Source organism: Rhinolophus sinicus, chromosome 2, assembly GCF_057876585.1.
Source record: "Rhinolophus sinicus isolate RSI-liver-muscle chromosome 2, RSI-T2T, whole genome shotgun sequence".
Lineage (NCBI taxonomy): Eukaryota > Metazoa > Chordata > Mammalia > Chiroptera > Rhinolophidae > Rhinolophus > Rhinolophus sinicus.
Window position 1 is genome coordinate 185,474,848 of NC_142502.1, and position 21,761 is coordinate 185,496,608.

The 21,761-nt window shown below is 38.7% G+C and overlaps 1 protein-coding gene and 1 non-coding gene across 3 annotated transcripts in view; both read right to left on the reverse strand.

The window, feature by feature from the left end:
* Positions 1-21,706, reverse strand: part of CPSF3 (cleavage and polyadenylation specific factor 3) — a 31,993-nt gene extending 10,287 nt beyond the window's left edge. The window contains exons 1-12 of one of the 2 annotated variants that reach the window (XM_074331675.2): positions 21,509-21,700; positions 17,455-17,529; positions 16,934-16,997; positions 15,681-15,778; positions 14,429-14,557; positions 13,018-13,195; positions 11,728-11,817; positions 10,256-10,406; positions 7,429-7,604; positions 6,248-6,406; positions 5,156-5,302; positions 1,637-1,789 (exon numbers count right to left, since the gene is read on the reverse strand). In XM_074331675.2, coding sequence (XP_074187776.1) covers positions 1,637-1,789; positions 5,156-5,302; positions 6,248-6,406; positions 7,429-7,604; positions 10,256-10,406; positions 11,728-11,817; positions 13,018-13,195; positions 14,429-14,557; positions 15,681-15,778; positions 16,934-16,936 — 1,284 coding nt within the window. In that variant the 5' untranslated portion in view covers positions 16,937-16,997; positions 17,455-17,529; positions 21,509-21,700. Of the gene's footprint in view, positions 1-1,636; positions 1,790-5,155; positions 5,303-6,247; positions 6,407-7,428; positions 7,605-10,255; positions 10,407-11,727; positions 11,818-13,017; positions 13,196-14,428; positions 14,558-15,680; positions 15,779-16,933; positions 16,998-17,454; positions 17,530-21,508 lie in introns of both variants that reach the window. The other variant, XM_019755937.3, reaches the window with a different exon arrangement.
* LOC141571982 (small nucleolar RNA SNORA54) lies at positions 4,321-4,443 on the reverse strand. Its single transcript, XR_012497016.1, has one exon. It is a non-coding gene; the product is annotated as a small nucleolar RNA SNORA54 (small nucleolar RNA).
* Positions 21,707-21,761: the final 55 nt, after the last annotated feature.

Sequence of the window (21,761 nt, forward strand, 5' to 3'; positions counted from 1 at the left end):
CAGAATGCTCTCTTCCTCCGGGAGCAAGACTGAGTGATTAGTCTTCTGACGTCACCTTCTGCAGTTTCTCTTTTTTCAAGTGTGTGTGCTAGTTTCCAATATGCTCATTTATTAACATATATACAATTGGTTGGCCTGACATTTCTAGAAAGTGCATGGGTTTTTACAGTTCTTTGTGGATCTGATTTTCTTTTTTTCCTTTTTTTTTTTTTTAAATTTATTGGGGTGACAGTTGTTAGTAAAATTACATAGATTTCAGGTGTACAATTCTGTATTAAAATCTGATTTTCTTCACCTGCTGCTTTGTTTCTGTTTTACATAGTTGAGGATGGTCCCCATGAATCTGACTTCTCCCTAAATAACGCTACTGCACTTGAAGAAAAAAATAACTAAAGGTAATGATTCTAAATAACTCAAGTTATGGCTGAAAGAAAAGAACAACACTCCAATATGAAACTATTTCGGGAAATAGATATTGACAATAGTGTCTATGTATATATAAAGTTAAATATAAAAATGACATACACTTAAGAAAGTGTGTTCTTAGTTCTGTACTCAAACATTTTTTAAATGCTGCATACTGTATTTCTTGAGGATTTATAATGCACAATGGCCTAATAAAATCTCTGGAAAGTCCTGCTATAAACTTAGCTTAATTTTGTTCAACTAAGCTTCTCCTAAATTGTCTGACTGCAAAATTTTCTTTTTCTCCTCACACTGTGATCGACAGAGTTTGGGAAATACAGTTCAAGATTCCCGACTGGCTATATTTTTCTACAGGTAGAAGGCCTGTTCCATGAAACTAGCTACTGGAAACTTTTATGAACAGGAAGATTCAGGAGTAAATACAACCATTTACTCTTCTTTGGCAAAAAAAGGCTCACATCCTAACTTTTGCACATTTTTTTTTCCTTGAATGCAACCGCAAGAAAGCTATTCATCAGTTAACTGCCTCGTATCTAGCTTGTTCGGTACTAAAAGAATGCTGTAAAGTTGTTCACTGACACATGCTTGATACTCAAGACTTCACTCAGATCATTCAAAGTTCCCCTCAGAGGTATCTTACGATTTTTGATAACGGAGTAAAAATGCAGACTTCTTACAGCACGCCTCTAAAATGCTGGGTAAGATTTTTCTTAACAATTTCTTTTTTAAATTCTGAAAATATTATATTTCACCATCAGAAAGGATTAATTCTCAAAAAGACAAGTTTTTATAAATTCCATCATATCCACAGACATATATGTTTAGCACTGTGGGCCTATGTAGATTCTTAGGGAGAATGGCAATGGGTGGACAGAATATTGTATTGCAAACAGTGAAATAACAGAAATGGACATTTTTTTACTCTCAGATGTGGGAATGAAAAGTAAGTGGGGATATGGATTAAAAAGCTATCAAATTCAATTGTATTAAGATGTAAGTTTTTTGAAAATTTTCCATGTGAAAAAATGAATTAATAGGAGCAGAAGCAGCCTAAAAAGCGTACGAATAAAGTTCTCGTGGTGTACCGTGTAGAAAGAAATCGTCGTTAAGTACATTATCCTGACTTGACTGAAGAAAGAGGTTGACTTTCTTAAGTACATAGTTCTCTGAAGAAAAGCCGTGGGTAGGACGAGGAACCCTAACCTTTTACCTTGGCTAGCTTCTCTCCTCTGAAGTTCAAGGTTACTGCTTCTGTATTCCGAGGATTATGAACCTCTATGTGGACTTCATCATTATCTTCATATTCTCGAATCAGGGCTGCTTTCAATCTGGCCATTTCATTCTGTTCTCCATGGACTAAGATCTACATAGAATACATTTTAAAAGAGCATAGGGAAACATCCTTAGTTCAGAGTAATGATGGCTCTTATCTCAATTCGCTAAATATACCGTTTCCCCGGAAAAAAATACTAGCCGGACAATCAGCTCTAATGCGTCTTTTGGAGCAAAAATTAATATAAGACCCAGTATTATATATTTTATGTTATATCATATTATATTATATTGTATTATACCCAGTCTTATAGCAAAATAAGACCGGATATTATATTATATCATATCATATTACATTATATTATATTATATTATATTACCAGGTCTTATATTATAGTAAAATAAGACCAGGTCTTAGATTAATTTTTGGTCCAAAAGACGCATTAGAGCTGATTGTCCGGCTAGGTCTTATTTTCAGGGAAACACAGTACTTCAAGTCATTAAGCATTACTACTTATAGGGACCCGCAGTCAAACTCATATAGGCACTTTCATCCTGTTTGCCTTTAAAAGATCCTTACATGGAACTATTTCAAGAGAGAGTAATGAAATGTCATCTTTTCTACTCCAGTTTTTGCCACTGACAAGATCTACAACTTTATGGAAGCCAGACTTTTTCTAGGCCCCTCTGCTCACACTGGACCAGGTGACTTCAGGAGACTCTAACAGACTTCTATGAAACTACTGCTACTCCTACGATCTCAGAAAACACCCATACTTTTCTTAATAAGACTTTCAAAAGAAGCTTTTTGTGGAATAAAAGTGACTTCTGATTATTTCTTTTTTTAAAGCAATACCAAATAAAATATTTCAGAACTAAATGAAATTATGTTTTAGGGGGGTATTTACAACTACTGCAACAGCTACCAGCCTTTCTATTCACTTTTATCACCTATATTTTACAAGAGAGACCACGCTAAACCTGCAGACTGCTGGTAGATGATTGCTTGCCTGAGCTAACGGAAGCCCGCCCAGCATCACCAGGGAGAGGCATCTGGCCTCGTGGTGAAGAGCCCTGCCTTTGGGGCCTGGCTGCTTTAACACAAACCCTTAACCCTTCTGTTTTCTCATCTACAGAACAGTTGTTAGTTGTAAGGCGTCAGCAAGTTGGCACATGTAAAACACTAGTACCGTGCCTGACATATGGTAAATACTCAATAAAAGCTATTTTTTACTATTACCGCCAACACTGTTATTATTTTATCGTGTTGATATACTTTTGCTGACTTGTTTACTGGAGGAAGGTCAGCATCACGTTCAAGCCAGAAATTTAAACTGACAGCAGAGATAAAGCCTGGAGAGCAATGAAATGGGACTGAGGATGACGTGGTGACTGCAGAGAGAAAGGGCAATACAGCTTTCCTCCATGGCTTTCAAATCTGGGAGAATATCCGTCAACCACATATATTGGAAAACACCCATGAGCTGCCTATGCTGTAACTCAACTGACAGGCTATGATGCTAACAAATAGGTGGTGATTTTCTCTACCAAAAAATCTGCTCATTCAGGGCCAAATACCTGTGAGGACTATTGTGCTAAAAAGAACTAAAAGAACAACAAAAGAGTACACAGAAAGGTGCTCAACACCATTAGTCATCAGGAAAATTAAACTAAAAATCGCAATGACATACCACTTGGTACTTACTAGGATGGCTATAAGTTAAAAAAGGAAAATACCAAGTGTTAGCAAAAATATGGAGCTCTGGAACCCTTGTGCACTGCTGGAGGGGATGTAAAATGGTCCAACTGCTGTGGAAAACAGTTTGGTCATTCCTCAAAAAGTTAACTCACCCACCATATGATCGAGCAATGCCATTTGTAGGTATATACCCGAAAGAACTGAAAATAGGGACTCAAAGAGATACTTATGTGCTGCCCACGTTATTATTCACAGTAGCCAAAAGGTAGAAAGAACCCAAGTGTCTATCAACAGATGGATAACTAAAAGGTGGTCTATACAGACAATGGAATATTATTCAGCCATAGAAGAGTGAAGTTCTGATACATGCAACAACATGGATGAACCTTGTGCTTGTGGTATATGATTTCCTTTACATGAAGTACCTAGAATAGGCAAATTCATAGAGACAGCAAGTAAATTACAGGTTGCCAGGGGCTAGGGGGAGGAGGGAATGTGGAGTTATTACTTAATGGATACAGTTTCTGTTGGGGGTGATGAAAAAGTTTTGGAAACATAGTGGTGAAGGCTTTGTGAAGGCTTTGTGGATCCAACATTGTGGATACAATTAGTACCACTAAACTGTACACTTAAAAATGGTTAAAATTGCAAATTTTGTTATATATACGGGGGATGCCAAAAAAATGTATACACATGACTTGTATTCATCTTTTGTTATCGGTATATATTGCGTATTACAATTTTAATAGTTTCTTTCCTTTCTTGTGTATCCATTTTTTTGGCACCCTCTGTATTTTACCACAATAAAAAATTTTGAGGGGAAAAAAGACAACAAAATGCCATTTCCTCTAAACTACTTTTCAGTGCATTCAGAAAGGGTACGTCATTTATTTTTTTTGTTCTTTTTTCCCCTCAGGCACTGAAACTGTCCCCAAGACCTGCAACTGAGAGCCACAAGGCAGTCAGTCGTGTGTCATTGGAACTACTATAGCACTGGAATGGAGCCCGTTAGCCACAGCCAGGCGAACAGGCCACGAACAGTGCTCTCATCTGTTTGCTGCAGACATGTGTTCCATCAGTGTTCCTCTAACTAAAAAATATATATATTGTTCAATTTACCCCTCTCTCTAATCCCACCAAAATATAATTGTTACTTTCACAATGATATGAAACTTAAAAATACAAACAATCACATCAGCGAGAAGCTATGTAACGTATTTCATACCTATCTGCATCTCTAACTCTTACTGTTATGTGACTTGTCTTTCTCCTCTCTCCATATTAAGCACTTACTACATGCCAGGCATCACATTCGTGCTTCAGATATATGCTCTCTCATTCAGTCCTCACGAAAACCTTATGAGGTATTATTATCCCTATTTACAAATGAGGTACAGAGCAGTTAAGTAACTTGCCCATGATTACACAGTAGGTGAGGGACAGAGACTTCAGAACAGTCACTCTGCAAAGCCTGTGCTCTTGAGTTACTGGGGAGGCAGCAGAAAATAGCGGGAAGAACAATGGAACTGGTGCTGGTAGATCTGAGCAGGTGGCCATGTGTCAATGGAGAAATTAAAGCACACAGCTGGCCTAACTTAAAGGGGAGCTGCAAAGGTCAGATCCAGTGCCAGTACAAGCACTCTGTTTAAAGTGCCATATTAACAGAAGGCGGTAAATGATTTGAGAACCAGCTGCCACTATGTTTCGTGGGTATAGTTTGTCTCCTTTTAATGCTATAAATCAAATCCACAAACTTACCACATGCGGTGGTTTCAAAGCACGAATGAATTCACTGGTTTGCTGGTAATCAGTGTGAGCGGAGAAAGAAATGTAATCAACAGACATTTTCAATGGTAACTTCTGTCCAGACATGGTAGTGATTTCTTCGGGTTCAGACATGATATGCTGTTAAAAATAAAGAAAACAGAACAAATAAACTATGCAATTAGAAAAGAAAAGGTATATTTTCTACTGTTTCATGCAGCCATGAACTCATGTTAAATTTAGGACCTTTCGCACAAAAATCATCCTAACACTATTGACTTTCCAAATATCAAATACTTACTTTCTTCATCAAGCAAACATTTAATCAGAAGAGCAGAGTAACTAAAATTCAATGTACGTGGAGTGCTAGAAGTGAAAACTATAATTCTTATCATTAGAAAGGCAAACTTGTATTCCCGACTATTCTCTTGCCCTAAAAAGTCACTTTCCAATTAAGAGCATTTATATAAAAAACAGATGTATTTCTATTCTGGAAATCCATTTTAAAAACATAGCCCACGTTGTCTAAATGACTTATAGAACAAGATAAAGTGAAAAAGATGATCAAAACAGGAAATGATAATGTATTTATAAAATAGAAGTTTTTGATAAAAGGAGATAAGAGAACGTGATGCTGGGATGTTTGGAAATTGCCTCTAGTTTTGCACACCAATGTCTACATCCCTAAGAGTTAATACCAACCAATTTATATCATAGGAAGGTAAGGGCAATCAACCCGAACACATTCTACAGCTTTGCAAGAAAATACTTGTTAGTAAACCTCTTCTTCATTGGGTGATAGTATCCATGTTGTTTGCCTCAAATGGGTTCCTTTCCATTATTTTTACCACAACCAGGTAAGTGCTTTTCAAACTTGTGCCTCCCAGTCACCTGGGGATCTGGTTAGCCATTCAGCATCTGCTTTAATTCCTCAATGGAAAGAATAGCCAGCTACCTATTTCTATCCTCATTTTTAAACAATAAAACCTGTACTATTGAAAGAACTATTTCACAGGAAAAAGTTAGAAGGATACTGCCACCCACTGGGATCAGAAATCACACAATAGTCTTAAGACTAGGACTGACCTTGGCAAGTGTCCCTTCCACACAGTACCCTGCTATAATGACACCATTCCTCTTATCAGTACACCAGCTTTCAAAGAGCTCTCTGGATAATCCACTTTGCATCATGCCTGGGGAGGCCATTACAACGCTGGGACCAATGTCATCAAAATGATCCATGCTCTGAGAGAAACAGGAAGTATAAAAGCATGTTAAATACCAAGGTTTCACAAAGTTTTCCTTAGTTTTGAAGAATAACAAAAAGCGAGGTAAAGAAATTAATCACATGACTGAAAGGGCTTTGACCAGACTAGTTAACATTTAGTCCAATTTCCAAGTTCCCCAACAGTTTGGACTAGGAATGAAAAGAAAACAGAGATAAAAACCAGTTAGTTCACATTGACCTTCAGACCCTTGTACTAGTAGCTAAAGGGACATTCGGAGCATTTTCAGTGTCTCACGGGCAGGCAGAAAGGAAAAGGAAGAGTCCAGTGGGCTTCTATGCACCTGAAATAGAACTGAGAAAAAATTTCCCTAAAGACTCATAATGGCTTTGCATACTTCATGGATATTTTGAGCTGGCCTAGAAATCTAACAAAAAATGTAACATTGTTTCTAGGGAAAACTTGGCTCTAATTCCTAAGCAACTACCTTAAAAAATAATACTTTATGAACAGAGCCTATTTATAACTGGAAGACTACTTATAACTTGAGTTATTTCAGGCATTATTTTAGTATCATTAGAGCATTAGTTTGAATGAAACAATGTATTTTTAAAGAAGTCATTTTGACTGGTCTAGAAAAGTAAACATGAAAATTTCCTTATATGGAATTTGTAATGTCTCTCATCAAAAAGATCATTAGGCCTGAGGAAGATTAGAAAAACCATACGTAACAAGATATTTTTCTCATTAGGGCTCTTATTTCTATGGCAAGGAGATCCAAGTTATGCAGCAATAATATTAAATATTATTTAATATTTATTAAAACTGTACGGAGACTTGGAACAAGTGGCAAAATATGTTTAAGCAAAAAAGAAAGCCAGCTGCTAAATTTTTTATTTCTTTCAGAAAAGTGATGCCGACTAGAGGAAAGGTTATGACCAGCAGAAGGGCTCAGCCGTAGAAATGACGACAGGCATCTTCTACTGGTCCTGACTTACTTGTGTGTTCGCCACCCTCCTTCTGTCTCCCATGAGCACTCACCTTAAGGTTACTAATGTGTTTGAAAACAAAGGGGTTATTGATGTTGATCTGTTTGCGGATTTTGTCATTCATGGCATTCACATATGTCTGGTACACTGCCATACACTTCTTGGCCAAAGACGATGCATAGTATATCGGAATATCATGGAGTTCTGGGTGATTCTGCCAGTACTCATCTAGAGAGATTTTACAAGAAACAAGTTAATTTTGTTATGTGGGGTAAATAGTTCGAATCATAAATGATACACATAATTAATTTTAAAATTCAGACAACCAAGAAATAAAGCATATACCGTGTTTCCCCAAAAATAAAACCTAACCAGAAAATAAGCCCTAGCATGATTTTTTCAGGATGACTTCCCCTGAACATAAGCCTTAAGGCGTCTTTTGGAGCAAAACTTAATATAAGACCCAGTCTTATTTTTGGGGAAACACGGTAACTATATTTTAAAGAAGCTAAGAAAAATTAGCACAGTCTTACTAACTTAAACTTATAAAACCGAAACTTATTTCTAAAGACTAATTAATGCATGACCTAAAAAGAATTTTGTGAATTAAAAAAAAAAACCAAACAAACAAAAAAAACTTTGTGATCACAGTCCAAGATGTGGAAGCATTCAAAAATGATTCAGTAGAAGTTTACACTGAATAACAGACCATAACTTATTAGCCCAGAGAGAGACTAAATTCTGTGATGGTTTTAAAATAAACATGTATTAATATTTCAAATAGACTTATTAAAATCAGACTTTTTGTAAGAAGATTTTGTTAATTACAAAACAGGACAGCCAAATGAGTTAAAACCAATTCGGAACACTTAAAAAACAATTACTCTGGGACTGTATTTCCTAAAAACTGCTAACTGGTTTCTGATAATTAATGAAAACAGTGGGTAATATACCATCAAAGGAAGGTTTGTTTAGGGAAACCCTCGTTAAATCTCAAAATATTACAAGGGTAGTTTGGCCTAAAGATATCATTTCTTCTACTAGGTACACATGCATTTAGGAAATGTAATAAATGCCTAATGTGCAATTTACCTTTATTATGTCTAATTTTCAAAACAACCTTATACATTTATCTCCATCTTATAGATTAGGAAACTGAGGCGAGAAAAAAGTTGAATGGTGTGGGAATGCCATTTTTCTACTCGATTTATATGTGAAAACTCTATATAAGGACAGGGACTTATTTTGTCACGCATGTTAAAATATATATCCTGCTTTGCCCTCTAGTTTATCTATTAATGTGGTTTTTTGTTGTTTTTTTTTTTGGATGCAATTAAAATTTTAATGGTGTCAAAGTTTTTGTGTATACCCTTATGATTTCTCAAATACCTTGCAAAGCATACTACATCCCAAGTTCACTTTACAATCTCCTATATTTTGTGTATTTTTACAAAGAAGTTTTAAATATTTTTTGAAAGTTGAATAACTTGTCCACAGTCATATGTCTAGGTCACAGACGAGATTTGAAACCAGTGATTCGAATGGCTATCCTCTTTCTATACTACATGACCAGGAGAATTTAAGGGAAAAGAAACCACCAAATGCATAGAGCATTCTCGGTTCATAAAAGGAACCATAATATGCTTTGATGAAAAAAAAAATGCTTTGATGGTAGGGCTGCCAGATAATACCTAAAGATTTTTAGTATGAAATTATATTAAATATTAGAAAAACTTATGCTAAAATATTATTCATTATTTATCTGAAATTAAAATTTAACTGGTGTCTTTTATATGTTTTTGCTAAATCTGGAAACCCCATTTGATGGTGTCAACATAGTTTCACCTTAATTTCTTCTGCTCTTCAGATCACTTTGTTATGGAGATTTTCCATTTTCAGACTTCTAAGGACAAGTCTGATTTGCAGTTAGAAAGAAGGACCAAGTCAGGACCAAGAGAAAACTGGACCGTATTAGAATTTACAAAATTTAGCTTCTACTGAATCCTGTGTTTCTTATAGATTTTCTTTTGATCTGTCATTTATTCCATCTTCCCTTATTTCCCTTTTCAGAGTAACAGGGATACTATATATCCTTATCATCAGAGATGGAAGAACCGAGAGCAAGAGCTTAAGATGCAATCATTTCTAGTTCTTCACATGGCAGCTATGTATTTTCAAGGCACTTATCATTTATTCTCCAGGAAGAGTGCATTCCCCCAAAAGAATCACAGAATGTGTGAGTTAGAAGGGATCATTAAATACAAATATATGCAAAAAGTGACACCCACTGTTGCTCTTATTACAAAAAGTCACAACGTGCATTGAAGTATTTGGGAAACGGAGAAAAGGAGAAAATGAAAAAGAAATCATCCACTTTCTCACTATTCAGAGTTGTTATCTTTCCAGGCATTTGGGTAATAACTTTACCTAACTAGGATCAGAGTATATGCTGTTTTAAACACTACTTTTTTGGTTCACTTAATATACTATACGAAAATTACTCATCTGTAACACGATTTTTTCCTATGATATAGTATTTACTGACATATTTCTTTAAGAATACTAAAATGCTTTTACTGACAAAATTTTCCATGCATCTCATTTATTTCCCAGAAGTGGAAATACTGGGCCGAAAGGAAGCATATTTTTAAGACTTCTGATGCTGATGGCAACCAGACAGGTACGCCATGTATATCCCCAGTAGCAGTGCATGAGAGTCACCGTTTCTCTGGGCTCTTACTGGCACCAAATCCCTATTTTTAAATGCAGAAACTGAAGCCCAGAAAGGTAGAATGACCCATCTATGGCCAGGCAATTATCTTGATATAATGGCACTCCAAGATTTTGAGAATTTCTCAAATAAAAAGGAAAAGGCATACCTAAAATCAAGAGCAGCTCCTGAGCCCTTCCCAGAGCAAAGACAGGGATGAGACCTCTCCCCCCTCTGTTTACAATATCATGAACTGTGTTACAGAATCTTGCTTCTCGCTCTTCACGCTTCTCATGGATATGGGTCCCATAAGTAGATTCCTAATAACACATCAGGAGTGTGAGACCAAGACTGACGATTCCACAGAATACAAAAGTTAAAACATGAATGAAATACAGGGGCAATGTGATTCATTTCTCCATTAATATGTCATTTACTTGAACACATATTGTTATGATAATTGGAAAGAAGAACACATAAGAACGTTAGAATTAAGACCTGGCTAAGTAGTAGGAATTTTTTAGAAAATGGAATTAGGAAATAGTCTAAAAATGTATCTTTCCTGCTCAAGATAACTTTGCTATGTCTTTTTTTCATTTTGCTTTCCATGGCTGGGTAAAGGATATTTCTCCCATCTCGATAAGTCAAAGCTTGTAAATCAGAAACAGCTATTGTTTCTTATAGTTCTGTATTAGAACACCCCCTAAACCTTTTGATGTGTGGCACGCTGACCAGCAGAGCTGGGAGCTTATCAGACGTGCAGAATCTCAGGCCCCCACCCAGACAGAGTGACTCAGAATCTGTGTTTTAACAAGTCACCAGATGATATGTAAGCACATGAAAGTTTGAGAAGTACTGCTCTGAAGTTCCAGATGTAATGAAAATTATTATTTTTTCTGAAGGTCAAAAAACACTTCCCTTTATGTCACCTTTTATGCTGAGTATATCACGAGCTGAGCCAAACTGAATTCACTTACAACATATTGCCTACAGACAGCAATATGCACTGGTCCCTCATACGTGGGCATGTGGGGGATGCTGTAGGCGGTGAGGGAGAAACAAACTCCCACCTTCAACCAAAGCTCTTCCACCTTGAACCAAATACTTGATATTCTTAGATATACCTTACACCCAAAGACCTCTCTCCCAACCTCTGACCTCACTGTTACTAACACACTATTACTAATTTGCTCTTCACCAGCCCCACTCCGCCAAAGCTTCTGTACGGTTAATTTTTTTTTTTGGTTCTTCTGGGACTTGCAACCTAGTAGACACACAGGGTATACACATAAAAAGTTAGCAAGTGCTATGGGCCAAAAGATAATCACCACAGCAACGGCAGTGGGGCCACACCATTTCTGCACAACCCTTAAGATGCTCTATGAATTTGGGGTCACTCAAATAGACAAAAATATTTAAGAGACAGCATATTATCTCTGATACTAAACAGAGTTAATACATTTAACAGCAAGAAAGTGGAGCTGTACTACAAAGAGAAGTCAAAAAATTAAATTTTATACTAAAAAGCAGATGCATTTATATCCAGTAACATGTTGTAAAAATGAAATCACAATATTTTTCTCAGTAGAAAAAAATTCTGCTTACATTATGCTAATTACAATATAGAGCATTAATACTTACAATGATAAGAATATCAGGTTTAATATTAGGAATTTCAGCTGCCATTAAGTGTCTATCTTCTTGTCTTGAGAAATCACCTGTATACAAAAGCTGTGAAAAGGATAAAGCTATAAGGTTAGGAGTTTGAAAGTCTCCCTTTTACTAATGAATATATTTAGCTCATAAAATCTGAAAGTGAAGTGAAGAAAAAAGATCCTACAACTGACGAAATTTAGATGCAATGCTTGTGTCTAATTCAAAATGTGGAACTTAATTCAGTCATAAATCATCCAGTTTCAATTATCCAATCCAATGGGAGTAACACACTCCCAGAATCATCCTATAAAGATAACCTGTATACTAGTAAAGTTGAGAAGTACTCTGAACATCTTACAGAAAAAGGCCTGATGAGGAAAGAAGTCTGAGGTATATAAGAAAACGATCTAAAAAAATGAAAGATAAAAATCACTGGAGGGTATGCATCGAATTTCAAATGAGAATTTAGATCTGTACTTATGCTATATTCTGTGCCTTTGAGCAAAGAACAAGAACAAATGATTTAGCAATACATAGGACAACTCACTGTGTAAAGGTTTCAAATACTTTATGAGTGGTTGCTAACAATTTAGGACAATACTAAGAGCATTGGGTCTCACCTCTGGCTAGACTCACCTAGAAAACTTAAAACAAACAAACAAACATACAAAAGAAGCCAAGGCCACACCCTCAGATTTTGATTCAATGGGCATTTTTAAAAAGCTCTCGGAGTGGTTCTAATGTGCAGCCAGAGTTAAGAACTGTGCTCTGGAGTCAGTCTTGAAACCTTTTAGTCCACCTATGATTTCACAAGTTTATCGAGACTTCCATTAATCTTTTTCATTAAGGATGGCTGTAAAGATCCTTTCTGATTAACCCCTTTCACTCATGCGGGGGCTTACATGTGAAAGCTAAAACATCAAGAGGATACGAATACTGAATCATGTTTTAATGTTAAGTAGACGCAACCACAAAGGAAGCGCTTCCCTAATCAGTTTTCTAAAGGACACTGAAAAGGAATTAATCTTATGGTAGTGTGAGGGATCTTTACTCTTTGAGATGCTTAGTTTACTCTTTTCTCAATTTTGATACAGAAAAGTATTATCATGGGGTATGAACTATAAATTTAAAAGAAAAAAGTATCGACTTAATTTTACCTTATGCGCCACTGTTTTGACACCTTATAAGTCTTAGGCAATATGCTTGAACACTATGTGGTGGCATAAAGCTGAGCACTGATTTCTCCTGAGGAGGAAATTGCCAGAGCCAGAGTACCTTCACGCCTGCGATCTCAATCATGAACATGGCGGCTCCCAGAACGTGGCCCGCGTGGTAACACCAAAACTTGATTCCTGCAACTTCCTTAACTTCATGAAAGTTGATTGTTTCAATTTTGTCCATGCTCTCTTCCAAATCTGTCTCAGTATACAGCATGTCATCCGCTGATATATTACTAAATTTTTAAAGATGCCAACAGAAAGAATTAAGGGTAAGATTTTTAAAAAGTCTTTGAACTCAAAGAAGTTGTCTGTGGATGATACGTCCATGAAATTATTTCTTAAAATCATATTGTATGGATTATGCTATTTTCAATCTCTTGGGCATTTTCTGTATTTTTTACTCTGCAATTACAAGAAAAGCATTTAGTGCATACAGCTACAAAGCATGCTTTTAAGCAAAGCATGCAGTAAATTAAGGCAAAGTACTCTTTATGGTAGTATTTCTGAACCTTTTTTTCCCCAACGTGCCCGAGACAGAAACTCACTCACACACACTGAACCATAGCAGAGATTCTAACACTGGGATATGAAAAGCTTTTTCTACAAATTGTAGCGTAAGTTTTCTCCTGAAAATTATGCTAATGTGGTTCCAAAAAAGCAAGAGAGAGTAGTGGTTAAGGACATAGACTCTGGAGCCACGCTGCTTGGGTCCAAATGCCAGCTCTGTCTCTTACTGTTATCTAAGCTCTCTGCCTCGATTTCGTCATCTGTAAAATAAGATTCATAACGAAGCCTACATCATGAGGTTGCTATGAAGATTAAATGAGTTAACATGTTAAAAACTGAGGACTGCGCCTGCATGTGGTAAGCATTCAATTGTTAACTAGAGTAATTATTATAAGGATAACTCTTCCATTCATTTGTATTTATATACGAGGAATAACAAATTGTGTCTTAACTACACTTGGAATATACATATTAAACAATAAACTTTTCAGGGCTAATTATTTGTGCTGTAGGTATCACAAAATAATACCCCAAATTTCCTGATAAAGGTTTTCCTCTTATAACTGGAAAACACTTCCTCAGGGAACTTTTTCACTTACGATAGTCAATTTGCTTTGATCAAATAACCTAAAGTAAGATTCTGGTACATATCACTGTATAATGTATTTGATCTTAAATTTTAATAAAATTATGAAATTCTACTTATAGAATATTATCATACCTTTTAACTCACCTAAATTACAAAGATTTAAAAAGATGTTATAACTACATAAAGACTTTGAGGCCAAGAAGGTGCTGGGTACACAATGGGTATTTAATGAGTTGTTACTGAATGATGAAATGAATGACGTCCTTGTGAATAAAAAGTGTCTCACTTCAAAACACAAAATGGTCCATATGTTGAACACTATATGTTGTGTAGAATCAAATGCATGTATAAATTTAATAATGTAATTTACCTAACTTTGACATAATCTGAAAGAAGCCATCTATAAATAGCTTTTGTGGCATGAGTCATAAATGTTCTTCCTTTGAAACTTGTCTTCTGTAGAAACCAGGGCAAAGCTCCACAGTGATCCAAATGGAAACTTAAAAAAAAAGAGAGAGAGAGACTGTCAATTCTTAAAACATTATCCATCATATACTATACATAATGAAATTGTCACTGACTGTACAGAAAAGTTGTATGGAACAATTACACACTGATTCTTTCAGAACACCAAGGGTACATATGTGCAGAGGAAAGGAATAACGCATCCAGTCCTAGTATAAGAAAAAGATATTCAAAGTATTTTTGAACATCAAAATACTTTATCAGTGTGACAACTGGAGAGGGAAGAAGAATATGCCCAAACCTATGTTTGGCAGCTGAATTATAACAAGCACTTTAGTGGCAGAAAGTTGAAACATTACTATTGATAAATGAAGTCCCTACAGAATCTGGCAAGAGAAGGACCTCAAGGAGATATTCTTGGAAAGGGCTCTACTGGTCCCAAGTTTTACACCAATCCAAGGCATATGCTATTTTTTCACTCCAGAGGTAGGAAAATAACTTTTTTTTTTTTTTTTTTTTTATTGGGGAAGGGGAACAGGACTTTTTTCTTCAAGTCAAGTTGTTGTCCTTTCAATCTTAGTTGTGGAGGGTTCTGTTCAGATTCAAGTTGTTGTTCTGTCTTAGTTGTGGAGGGCGCAGCTCAGCTCCAGGTCCAGTTGCCGTTGCTAGTTGCAGGGGGCACAGCCCACCATCCCTTGCGGGAGTCGAACCGGCAACCTTGTGGTTGAGAGGACATACTCCAACCAACTGAGCCATCCGGGAGCTCAGCGGCAGCTCAGCTCAAGGTGCCATGTTCAATTTTAGTTGCAGGGGGCGCTGCCCACCATCCCTTGCAGGAGTCGAGGAATTGAACTGGCAACCTTGTGGTTGGGAGCCCACTGGCCCATGTGGGAATCGAACTGGCAGCCTTCGGAGTTAGGAGCACGGAGCTCTAACCGCCTGAGCCACCGGGCCAGCCCGGAAAATAACTTTTTCACAGTAAATCCCTCTAACCTGTGATGATAATATGGAGTGCTGGCTTAGACTTAGTTGTCCACAGTATGTTTCCCAGTAGAGAAAACTCTTTTAAAATACCAGAATCTTAAAATCTGGTAAAGAATGATTTTTATAGTAAAAGTCCATGAAAAACAGGGTCACTAATAAAGAAAAAAACTTACTGACTAATTAGTAGGAGATCAATCTCAGCTGGGTCAATTAAGTCGATATACGGAAGCGCATCCATTCCTTCTAGACCAGGGTGAATCCCACAGTCCAACTGAAAGAGATAGGAAAACAGGTCACAATCTTTGACGCATTTTATTAAAATTCATTCAATAAAAAGACAATACTTATAACTGATCCATCACACACATCATCCAACGGACTCCATACACTAGCTTTTAGAATGCAATTCTTATTAGATGTGGGAAATACATCATTAACAATTTTAACTTCGCAAACAAATTTAAAATATAACTCCCATTTAGGGTCATAGGACACAAAATACACGACATCTTCTTTCCAACCAGTTTTTGTGGTCACTGTAACAACGAATGAACTGTTTTTCAAGAACTTAGATATCAGAAGATGGCAGGTATTTTTAAAATTTATACATTTACTACCAGATCTACTGGACAAAGACAATGATTAGAACTGGGAAACTTTCCTGATCAGGGCAATTTAAGTATTTTAAGCTATTAGGGAACAAATTCTTAAGAGCCAGTCATTAATGAGTTCTATACTCATTTTTTGGGTGTTTTGACAAATTGTGTTAATTTCTACCAAATTAATACAATAAATGAGTAAAAGGATGACTATGTCTGACATGTACCTGCCTCAACTTTAACTCCTAAATTTCCTCCTTTTAAGACTCGGACAAATAGAGAAGTGGAACCAAAGGAATGTGATGAGCCGCTGAACTGCCTTTCTAAAGATCATAGAAACCATTTCTTCTCACCCCATCTTTCAGGTAAGTAACTGGGTTTAGAGAAGCAGACTGCCTTGCCCAAGGCAAGTGGCCCTAACGCTAACTCAGGTATCTAAGTATCCAAACTGGGCTCTATCATCACATGCGGAGTGGGCGTGCCTACAAGTCTGCAGGCGTTTCCTGGGGTCCTCCACTGGGGTTGGGGCAGTTAGGTTGGCTAGACCGTCCAAGAGTAGAAGAGGGACTTTGAAGAAGCACCACAGTTCAGGAGACCTGGCTGACAATTTTACAATCTTAGAATGTATTCTCTTAGTTTACTTAATGTTTTGTCAAATTACAAAGTGTGTATTAGTTTTTTACATTAATATTTTACAGCACAGACTACATATACCAACTAGGACATTTTTCTGGGAGCTAAACATAACTGCTGAACTAGAAAAGACCTAACACCCAACACAGACAGAACCATACTTACTGTTAACCTGACTACAAAATCATAATTACCATTATTTTTCTTCCTTTGAATTCCAAAATAATACATGATCTTCCTACTTCTTGCCCAGCTCCACTGTAAACATTCAAGGGGAGAAATAAAAACGATTAAAAAACAATCAAAATCAAGCCCCTAAATGCAAACTTCTTAGTAACTTAAACTATGCCCCATTTGATGACAGCAGTCACTTGAGGGAGATGAGATTTCCACAAAATTACAAAGATAGGGAAGAACAATGTCACTGTGGGAAGAGGAACAGTGACGCTTGGCAGTGCAGGGATTCTCAAGTTGTTAAAGTTGCGAGAGAAGGTGGTACAGATCCCAGAAGCCCAAAGGCTAAACTCAGCCTTCTGAATGTGAGGATTAAATGATGATGAACTGAAAATGTAAACTAGCAGTGACAGAGATTATTTAGTAATTCTGTTAGAATTAGCACGTAAGTATAAGCCCATAAGCACTGCAAAATGCTTTCATTTAAGATCATAATATGCATTTATCAAACAGCTTAAATTGCAACTTTTCTTATTCATACCTGTGACTCTGTCCCTTTCCTTGTTCCTTGTTATTTCAGTATATTTGACGCCAAGCACTTAAACAATTTTCCTTCCTGCTTAAATAAAACAGCCTTAATTTCTAACTATCATAAGACACTTTAAGCTAAACCTCACGTTTTACAAAAAAACCCTTACCTTCTCACCTTCTTTGATCCCTTTCCCAACCACCGTGGAATGAAGGTCACGATCCGCTTTCATTCAACGTTGGCAGTTTCTGTCTGCCAAGCACTGTACTACGTGCGGAGCACATGGAGACGCCTAATACCAGGAGCCCGAGCTCAGGGACCTGAGTCCACTTACTATGGATCTATTCCCAACCTGAGCTCCCACCGCAGAGCAGGATGTCGATAAAGAAAATCAAACCACCATGGTGCTGCCGTGAGCTTCTGGCCTTCCACGCTGAGGGGTCCTCCAGGCAACCTCTTAAGTGTCCCCAGCTCAGCTTTCTCTTATAGTTTCCATAGCAACTGTTTCAAACTTTCCCTCCTAAATGTCTCTCTATCCTCTTCTTCATTTGAGGCATGGGCCTTTTCTGCATCAAAAAATATGCAGTTCAATTGCCAATGTCTTCAACTTCACTTACCAACCCACACACCCACACCTTTGTCTACTTCCACTTCTCCTGCAACAACAGAACTGACCTCTGTCAAAGGCTAATCTTTTCACCATGGTCTCAACTCTACCCACTCCCTGCTGAGAACACCGATCTATTTCTGACGTTCCTCTTAACCAGCCACTCTTTACCGTCAGAATTTTAACACGCTACAGCCACTCTCAGCCTAAACTTAAAATTCCTTAATTCTAATCTCCTTTAGTTCTCCCTGTATTCCTTTTCCCTGCCTGCTTCCTGTGTAAACTCTCTGCCTCTATTTCCTCACCTCCATTCATTCAATTCATTGTCACCTGGCTTTTACTGGCCACGCTTCTGAAACTGTCCTTGCAAAGCAGCTTTGTTGCTTAGTGCAAACAGCCCTTTTCAGCCCTTTCCTCACTTGTTCTCCTGGCAGCCTGTCACCCCCTCCTACTCATTCCCTCTTCAAGCTCTTCTCCCACTGCATGCGCTCATCCTGTCCTGATGGTTTTCCGGTTTTCCTCCTCGGTCTCCTTCACTCTCGGCTGCCTCTGCCCACCCTTCCCATGTTGATATTCCGAGTTCTCTCCTTGGCGATCTTCTCGGTCTTCATTATGTTTCTGACATGCTGATGACTTCCAAGTCTGTAACCCAGACTGTTCTTCTGAACTGCAGCTCTCTAACAGATACCTGGCATTATCTACTGGCATTACACACCCACTGGACGTCTCACAGGCACCTCATACTCAGATCTGCTAAACTAGTTTTCACCGCCAAGGCCATGTCCTTGCTCTTCTTTCTTCCCGAATGCTCTGCCCTCAGCTGTTGACACAACTGACTCCTTTGTATCCATTAGGTCTCAGTCCAAATGTCACCTTCTCAGAGGCCTTCCCTTGACTACCTCTTCTCATTTGCCCTTGACACCATTCTGTCACAACACTTATAACTACATGAAGTTAGTGGATCTCACTATTAAATGTATTTCTGTTAAACGGAAAGCTCCCCAAGAGCAGACATTGCCTATTTCACTCACCACTGTACAGCTCAGTGCCTGACATGCAGGAAATCTCAAGAAATACTTACTGAGTAAAACCCCCAAAATTACAAACTTTAGAAACATGAGGCTAAGTGAAAGAAGGCAGTCACAAAAGGCTACTACATTATAGGGTCCCATTTATATGACATGTCCAGGATAAGCAAATCTATAGACGAAAAGTACGTTAGTGGTTGCCTAGGGCTGGGGAAGTTGGGGGGAAATGGGTGTGACTGCTAATGGTGCAGGGTTTTTCTAGAATGATGAAAACTTCTTTCTGGAATTATAGTGGTGATGGTTGTACAATTCTGTGAATAAAAGTACTGAACTGTACACTTTGAGTGAGTTGTGTGTGAATTATATCTCAGTATCACTGTTATAAAACAACAGGACTCCCAAATTTACTCCAGACCCACCCCATCTTCTGTATTCCTTGTGTGAATAACACCTCAGTTGTCCAACCTCGGAATCCGAATCCTAACACTCCTCTCTGCCCTGCTTTCCTCCCCGACAACTGCCCCTTCCAATACATCTGACCACTTACAAAATTCTCAAGCTTTCACTTTCTTACTCTCTCAAACCCATTTCTTTCCAACCCATTGCTGCTCATTTCAATCATTCTACCCTCTTATTGCTTATCACCTGGATTATTTGAATTACATCCTAGATTCCATCCACTTAACCCACCCTTTTATTCATCTGCTATGCTGCTGCTAGGAGCAACCTTTAATCTTCCTAAAATATAACGTCCACTACATCCCATCCCTGCTTAAAATCCTTTGTCGGCTCCCTGTAACTGACGATAAAGGCCCAAACTCCTTAATATGTGTACAAGGTCCTTCATAAGATGGACGCTGACAGCCTCTCCCACCTCAGCTGCTAATCTTTTAGCGATGGCCCTGAGGAAACTGCAACTACTCGCATTTTCACCCGTGCGACTTCCTCTGGCCGGAACATCCTTGCCGTACTTCACCTGTTTTTAATTCCTACTCCTTCTTAGGACTCAGCTCATGCATATTTTCCAGGATGCACGAGATAGCACTTTCTTCTCCTCAATCTGCTAGCAATCCCTTTTCCATACTCTCACGACACTCAGTGCAATGCCTACCTGTACTGTTGTAAGAGTGACCATTTACTGAGCACCTACCTTGATCTTTATTCCTCACAATAACAGATGCTCTATTATTTCCACAGGAGAAAAACAGGTTCAGTGAGATTGCAGACCTAGCAAGTGATAGAGTAGGGACTGGATTTCAGGTCTGACTCCAAAGTAAAGGTCTATTGTTCGAAACTCTCTCTCCAGTACTTTACCAGGAATGGAAACTCTCTCTCTAGTACTTTTTCATTTTGCACTGCAACTCCCTCCAAAAGGGTGAATTCAATGAACTTGGCCCTGTCTCCTTTGTATCCCCAGGGCCTACTGTGGTGCTTGACACGTGACACAGTTTGCTGAAAGCACAGAGATGACAGGTGTGAAGCAAGCAGTGGGAAACTTGTGTTATGTCCCCAGTAGGTGCTCAGCGAGTCCTTATTGAGGAAATGTGTAAAGGACATACTTTCCACCTTTTGAAAAATGCACATTCATGCTGTGCTAACGAAAATCTAACAATGAACATGTTTGTGGATTTGAATTGCTTATTTATAGAATAAGTTCCCACATTTGTATTTCCCTTTCTAAGCAGCGCTCCAGATCGCTAAGCTACTTTTCTGGCAGAGGCCACCTCCACTCAAAGAGCAGCTTTCTCGTGGACGCTCCAGGGTAGCGTTTCTGTCCTTAGCATTTCTGCTTTTCCTCCTCTCCAACTTTCTACCCTCCTTCTTCTGCAAGGGTCTGAGCTCAAAACGGAACGCACAACAAGTCCCCATATTATTTCTTCTCTCTCCCATCTTGGCAAATGCAAAATCCTGGAGGTGATAAGCAGCAGATTTAGTTCCCGCACTGCTACAGCCTTATCCAGGTTCGCATCGCAGGCTGCCGGCGTCAGCATCAGCGGCTCCCTCAGGTTTTGCCACGTTTTTTTGTTTTACGGAGGGCACAGCTCACTGGCCCATGCGGGGGTCGAACCCAGCAACCTTGGCGTTAAGAGCACCCGCTCTAACCAACTGAGCTAACAGCCCACCCCGTGGTTTGCCATTCTTTAGTGGACATGAAAGCCCCCCAGGGACCCCACAGACCTGCCCCATCCCCAACTCCAACATCCTCTCCCGACACTGAAGAAAAAGCAAGATCCCACTGCACCTCGCAGGCCCCTTCCGATCAACAGTTCTCCAAACCCCTTCAGCAGAAGCCGGCCCACACCTGCGGAGCAAGGGGGCAGGCTGCCGAGGCACGCTCGAGTGGGGGGCGACCGAGGCGGCCCACCAGTTACCCCTCCCTCCTCGCCTCTCACAGCCCGTGGCTTCACTCCCTAGCTCGCTGGTCCCTTACAGGGGGCGGATCAGCAGCTGGTCACTCTCCTCTGCAGGAATTGCAGACATCTCGGAAGTCTGAAGGCGAAGCACGGGTGAGGCACAGGTCGCGGGAGTCTTTCTAAACGGGAAGCATAGCCACCGGGAGCCAAAGAGGGAACAACGCCATCCACCACGAGCACAACTTCCGGCATTCTGCGGCCCGCGACACCAGGCCCCTCCCCTCGACTTCCGGTCGGAGAACCCCGCTCGCGAGGTTCTTTCCCACACTG